Below are 7,500 nucleotides of genomic sequence, written 5' to 3' on the forward strand. Positions count from 1 at the left end.
TTCTGTAGAAGCAACTTCATATTTTTTTGCCATTTTCCAAGGTCTTTGTCATTCGATTAGCTTCTTCCAGGTAATAGACTATTTTTCTTGCTCAGACTCCATATTGACTCGCTAGGTAGTCCATAACAATAAGTATCATATTGTTACTTTATCATTTTATTTATTTATTTATGTAATATTTAATTTTCTGTATTATAACCAGTGCCGCCAGTCGCAGTGGCCAGGAATAGGATCCTGAGCCTGAAAATAGTGTCCTGCCCGGCGCTGGCACTCTCCCAGTCATGACTCGTGGACAGTACATTCCACACTCATTTATCAATGAAATTAATGCAAAAGCCCTTGCCTAAATGCCCACGGAGTCTGACCAACCTCCAAGAGCTTTGTGCATTTGAGTCATTCCCGCTCCCTGGTCCTCAGCCAAATTTTCCCATGACGACGTGGTCATGTCACCCGCCTCTCGAGCCAAATTTTATAATGAGGTGATGGGCATGTCATCTAGATCGTGGGGGTTAAATGTACATTCCTGATATATGCTATGCATTGTATATTATCATGTACATACATTTTCAGAAATACTTGTTACAGAACCTACATTGTGCTTACAACCATCTGCTGGTCGATTTGACAGGTCTAATTACCCCTTTCAGAAGCAAGGTTGTCGACAGTGCTTTTTTGTTTCTGAATATGTTAATTGTTTGCAAAGTAACCACACCCCTCTGAGACAAAGTCCCTCATCAGCCAACAACCTGTGGGCCACTCCTGGGAATCCACAAACTTCTATGTGTGAACCGAAAATCTTCCTATTTCAGGAACCGATTTCCTTAATCTTTTTTTTACATTACTCTTTGCAATTGCAGATTAATTCATGTATCATTGAGTATAGTTTTATCTCACTTTTTGACAGTTTTTGTAGATTTTTCCTAAGTGCAGATATTATAGTAATACATATCCCAATTTTTTCCACAATATTTTAGCAATTTTTTGCCTTCTGAACTGCAGGAATCCTTTATCCTTCATTGCGAAATAAACCAAATTTGCGTCTTTTGATGTACAGAACATGTTAGTGGATGAAACAGTTGCCGAGGAAGATATGGGAACATACAGGAGGTCGAGAGGCAGATCCCCTTGGCCAGGGAAATTTAGCGACCGGGGAGGGTCTGGGGCTCCTCAGGTTAGGAACGGGGTAATTCAATAGATTGGGATTCATTTTTCATTCATCATGCAACACAAGTTTGAACCTTGGCTCGAGGTTGATATTATTATTTTAATTTTTGATACCTGTTATTGGTGATTTGCCCCATATTGAAACAAAACTAACAGTTTTGTCCCTGTTTATTCTTAACCACTCCTAGGTAATTATGAAATTGATTGTGGGCATCCAGTCCTTTCCCTTGTTCCATTTTCTGTCTTGAAGAAATGTAATATACCCATCGGTAACTTTAAAGGAAGTTCTTTTGCAAACTGACAATAAATGCAATAGAGAGCTTATAAGATTGATCAAATTCATGAGCTCCCTTATCCACCCAGCACCTCAAGAAAATGAATTGTAATAAAGAATCACAAAATAGTAGAAGCTGGACCTTAGGGAAGGCATTCAAAATTCTAATTCATTCTATCATCGCTAGACACTGCATAAAGTTTCAGGAAAATTGTTTCACTTTGTAAAATATCACAAATGGGATAGGATAGGGAATGACTGATGTCTCAATGCTCATCAACAACACTAGGAATGAATCCAATGACCCACAGTCTGGCTTTTCTAAAAATATTTTCACGTTAAATAATCTGAATTGGTAAGAGGTCCTAACATTTGCCTGGGCTTTTATCTTGATTTTGCAGACTAAGCAGGGGGCAGGGAGGGGGCAGCCCCTGAAAAGAGGGCGGGGGGAGCTAAAAACCCCTCAAATTGATATAATTAGGCAACACAATGGCTAAATTACTGAGTGATTTAATTCAATCTTTTACATTTACCCAACAATTTCTCTGGGACCCATTCATGCTAGTAATTTTTTTTTATTGATGGATTGGATTTCATGTTTACAATCCAGATGTAGTTTTACTCATGGAAACCAACCACTATGATAATATTGGTGGTAATTACAGTTATGGGGCAGTTGCCATAACCTATTCACATGTCGGTCCTATATCAGTGCCCAACAATTCAACACCATGTATTTAATTTCTGGCAAAATAGAGTTTGTAGACTTTTCTAGCGATTTATCACCAAAAAGGAACCAGTCTGTGTCTTATTTTGTTTGAATTTTCTTGTTGGAGGTTTGCTTGCCTTTGCCAAATGCAGAGTGCAGTTCTTGCTTGAACACTTTGAATGCTGATGGCATGGACTCGTGCAATGGATGTAGTGGACTGAGTTGCAGAAAGCCCTGTATGATGGACGGAGCGTCTTTTTCTAGTATTAGCTACTTCATTTGTTTTCTGTTAGATACAAATACCTAAAGTGAAGGAAACATTCAATTTTCTAAAACTTGTAGATATAAGCTACAGTGTTAAGTTACTTAATGAGCCGGGGTGCAAATGAGGAAGCTGCCAGTGTGCACCAGCAACTGCCACTAGTCAGTTATTTTGATGCTGCAGTTATTGGGTTAAGCCATTCTTATGGTAGCTTTCCAATAAAACCCATTGTATACTTAGACTACATTTGTTTTCTTTTTGTGATTAGTTTTTGTGATGCTCCATACTAATATATACTTTTTTCTTTCAGTTTCTCTAACCCAAACAAAGAAGAAGGGTTTGGAAATGAAGCAGAACTTAGTTGAAGAAATCAGAACTTCTCTTGACAACTATGACCACATCTACATCTTCTCCGCACATCACATCAGAACGAACAAACTAAAAGATATGCGTTTAGAATGGGGACAGAGCAGGTTTGTATTTTTTATTTTTTTCTCTTATAATGATATAGGAAATGAGACAAAAGAGAGTATGTCGGGCCTTTTTGTTTGAGGTGGTGAGCCACAGCTGAGAAGTTTAGGATTTGAGTCGGCAGAAAAATATTATACTCAAATTTTTTTCAAGGTAAAATATAATGTATATACTTTTTTTTTCTTTCTTTTCTTTGTTTCTGCCTTTGCCTCAGCAGGGCAAAGTGCTTTGTCATTCAGGATTTGCATATGTTCTGTTTTATGCTAATGAAATACTGTGGTTAAAATATACATTAGTCTATTTATGTTTCTTTGTTGTTATTGAACAGCAATGGATATTCACTTATTCATAGTATTGTAATGATTATTATTTCCTTACAAAGCCAAATTGTTTTTCTCACTAATCTTCTTGTGTTGTTAAAGAACTTGGAGGTAGGCAGGGTTTCATTTTCAAGTGTAACCCTTATTTCACGAGTTACTTATGTGCTATTGGAATTTGATTATATCTTGCTGGTGCTTTTCTTCTGATACTTATTGTTTGTTCTTGGCACTTATTCGTGTTTTCAGTAATGCATAACTGTCACCTGTAATGAATAGTATAATGTTTGTGGTGAAATGGATAATGAAATTCTTTGATTAAACCACTTTGATGATAGGTTGATTCTCTATATACGAGTGCTGGTCCATGAGGCAATGGCTGAGCGAGCAAGAGAGAAGCTGGCTCTCTTCTTGCTCTTGTGTGTGAGCTTAATTCTGAGGAGGACATTTTGACTTGCCTCTAACAGTCTCCTTGAATTTATACTTGTTCGTACCCTTTTAGAACGATAACGTTGATACATATCAAGTGAGCATTAGTTGTATTAAAATTATAGCAAAGGTATCACTAGAAAATCGTTTGAATGTATAGGTATATATATAAATATATATATATATATATATATATATATATATATATATATATATAAAATATGTATTTGTTTATTTATTTATGTGTATGTATGTATGTAATTATGTATGTATATATGTATTTTGAGTCCCTGTGACTCTAGGTCTTGAGAGTGAATCTTTTGAATCTTTATTTTCTCTTCCTGTTTTTTTCAGGTTTTTCCTTGGTAAAAATAAAGTAATGGCATTAGCCTTGGGCAGAACGCCTGAGGAAGAACTTCATGAGAACCTCTATAAGCTGTCACAGAAGCTGGTTGGTCAGTGCGGACTCCTCTTCACCAACGCAGAAAAAAAGGAAGTGCTTGAGTGAGTATTTAGTGTAAGGGGTAGTCAAGCAGTTTTTATTAGATGTAGCTACATGTGATTATTGTTGTTTTGACATTTGATTTTCTTTTAACATTGTTGGTTGATAACCAATATGCTGGAGTTTAATTTGAACATTTTGTATATTCTGAGTTTTGAGTCCATTTGAAAACTATGCTTTCTGGTCAGAGGTGCTGTGCAGGGCTGGAAATCACTACCTTAAATGTATGACTTAAATACTCTACTATATACATAAATACAATTAAAAGCTGTACTGCATGTATAGATTTATATACAAATAAAAGCTATACTGCAGCTGCTAGAAAATATCTCCAAAAGTAATGGTGGCCCCTGTGTAACAGAAAGAAACTAGAGCTGAGGGATAGAAAACTGATAGATAGCATTGCTGGTACTTTTTAAGTGGTATTCATACTACCAGCAGAATTGTTTCTGACCGGTACTGCTAGAGGTGGTGTAGATAGTCCATTATCCCAATAAAAAAATTTTTATTGAAGAATTCATGTGTTGGACAAAAATTAATGTCTAAAATTACTGGTAGTACTTCCCATTGTTAATCATAATGCTTCTTAACTCTCCAATTCTTATTTTATTTTCCCAATTTGGTATTTTTTTTCTAGCTGTTGATATTTAAAGAAATACATGTTATCCACACTGAAACCAATTTTACTGTTATCATTGAAAGAATACGAATTTCCTGTTTCTTTCACGTTTTACGTGTGGACCCAACAATTTGAGTGCTCTGTCTTATTCTCTTTATTGTCTGTTTTTCAATTTATTTCTTTTTTGTACAAGTAGAACTATAGAGTGGATATGCAAAAGTAATGACCTAAATGTCAAATGTCAAACACTCACAAAAAAAAAAATCATATGTATCTAATGTATCTAATGTCATCAGAATTTTGTCTGATTTTGTTAATTAAATTTCTTGCAGAGGGTTGATCAGAAGTAATCAATTGCATGTGTTGTTTTTTTTTCAGGATAATTGCAACAACTAGTTTTCTTTGAAACAGAATATTTTTTTGGGAAAAGTATTCTTTTTTTTACTAAGTAATAGTAGTTATTGAGGTGGAGCAATGAGAAATACTTAAAATTAAAGAATTAATAGAATTAAAGTAAAATATTACAGAACATTTTTTTTTTAGTTCAGTCACTATATCTGTGTTAGTGTGCCTCAGGTGTATATTCATTATATTGAGTATTTATTCCTGAACTTCTCTGCCACTTGTCAGTCCTTTTCCTTGTGCATTGTTGCAAGATTGAAAACTGTTATTTTTGGCATACTTGATGCATCGGGAGTATGTAATTTATTATGTTCTCTAATTTTTTGGTGTGGGAGGGATGTGGGGGGGGGGGGGGGGCAGGAGAGTAAGTGGACATACAGTGCACTAAGGAGAGAGGCAGGTATTACAGTTTTTGTCAATAGTATGAGTAAAAACAAGCATTTATGTCACAACTTTCATGTCGGCTTATTTTTGAGCATCCTTATGTGTCATGCAAAATGGGAAATTTGGTCTGATTTTGTTAACCCTATGTGCTGGGATGGCATATCTCCACTGTGATTTTAGTTTATTGATTGTGTTTCTGCATTGATGGCTCCCTAAGGAGTTGGTTATTAGCTTTTATCAATACTGCTTACCATTTTCCTTGATATTTGGAAAGATTCCTTTTTATCTTTTAGTATTATTAACACTATGATACTCATAATGGCAATAATGATAACTGTATCAATTTTATTAGCCTGAAAAATAGGGAATGGGGAAATCAGAAGTCATGGTGGGCTATTTCAGTGAATCCTTTGTGGCTGGGCACTTACGGAGCCTTCTGTGGTCAACAAAATACACAAAAAACTACAGTGGACAGTATATCTACCCACATACAAAGAGTTAAGGATCTTCCTTTGGTCAAGTAGTGAGGCATACTCTGGAAAAAAGAAAGAAGAAAAGTTCTAGGAAGTGGGATTTTGGCCTGGAACTTTGGCCAATTTTTGGGTGGGCATGTAACAAACTGATGATATACCATTAAAAAAAACTATTTTTCAATATGATTTTATTGGCCATTTACTAGCTTTTATTCTTGTCTTAGCTTTTCAGAATCTGACAGTTGAATACAACAATAAGATGCTTCATCTTTCCAGGTATTTTGAGACAAGGAAGTATCCCGTTTCCCCTAACTCAGGAGACATTGCCACAGAAACCATTGAGCTGAAGGCAGGACTCCTAGAGCAGTTCCCTCACTGCATGGAACCTCACCTGAGAAAACTGGGGCTGCCAACACGCTTGCAGAGGGGGATTCCAGAGCTCCTACAGGACTTCGTTGTTTGCACTGAAGGCAAGCCTCTCACTGCAAACCAGGCTAATATTCTTGTAAGTATTACTTTGGCTGGAATGATCAAAATATGCTTCACCATAAGAGCTTGAAAGTAGTTCTGAGAGTATGCATTACACAGGGTTTATGCAGTATAATGTCATCATTTGACAACATGGTTAAGAGCTGAAACTTGCTTACCCATACTATTTGTCTTACAGCTGCATTATTTTTACTTTATTAATTGATTTTACACATAAATGGCTACACTTGTACTAAGTCACCAACGAGCCAATTACCCTTTCCCTTGATTTTTGAAAATATCTTACATTATTTTATTAATCAAAATCAACACCATCAATATTCTTAGCATTAGTGAAAAAAAAAAAAAAATCCCGCCCATTCAAGGAAAGGTGAAATCATGTAAGGTCACAAGGGCTACTAAATGACTCCTTTGTGGCTAAGCACTAGCAGAGCAATTTATGTGCACAGACATTTCACACACACACACACACACACACCCACCTCTACCTGGGACACCCATTATTGTAGACATCAGAAGCAGCATTTCTTTGATATATAAGTAATATAAAGTCATTGAAACATTATCTTGAAAAAAAAAAAAATATATATATATATATATATATATATGGAAAATTATTTCAGAAATGTATATAATATTACTGTGGAGCATATTAACCATCACTTTTTCCAAGCATTCCCATGTGGTGAGGGACTTGCTGACTGCCTCACTTACTGAAAAACTGTGTTTAGTTTGAGAGAGAAAGAGCGCAAAAGAGAAAGTGAGAGTGAATACCCACAAGCCTGCATGCATGTCTGTGCATCCATGCGTGAGTGAGTGCATGCTTGCATGCATGCATGTGGTGTGCATGCATGCATGTATGCATTATTGAGTGTGGGTTTGTAAATTTGTTAATGTGTGTTTGCATGTATGGGTATGTGTGTCTGGTGTATTTACATGAGAGAGAACAAGAGAGCGAGAGAGAGGGCGAGGGCAAGGGCGAAGGCGAGGGCGAGGGCGAGGGCG

At 36.1% G+C, this 7,500-nt stretch overlaps 1 protein-coding gene across 1 annotated transcript in view; it reads left to right on the plus strand.

The window, feature by feature from the left end:
* The window catches only part of LOC125038347 (mRNA turnover protein 4 homolog), a 15,495-nt gene that overhangs the window by 774 nt on the left and 7,221 nt on the right, over positions 1–7,500 (plus strand). Inside the window, exons 2-4 of the mRNA XM_047631821.1 lie at positions 2,720–2,882; positions 3,981–4,130; positions 6,283–6,511. Coding sequence (XP_047487777.1) covers positions 2,720–2,882; positions 3,981–4,130; positions 6,283–6,511 — 542 coding nt within the window. The remainder of the gene's footprint in view (positions 1–2,719; positions 2,883–3,980; positions 4,131–6,282; positions 6,512–7,500) is intronic.

This window comes from Penaeus chinensis, chromosome 24 (assembly GCF_019202785.1).
Source record: "Penaeus chinensis breed Huanghai No. 1 chromosome 24, ASM1920278v2, whole genome shotgun sequence".
Lineage (NCBI taxonomy): Eukaryota > Metazoa > Arthropoda > Malacostraca > Decapoda > Penaeidae > Penaeus > Penaeus chinensis.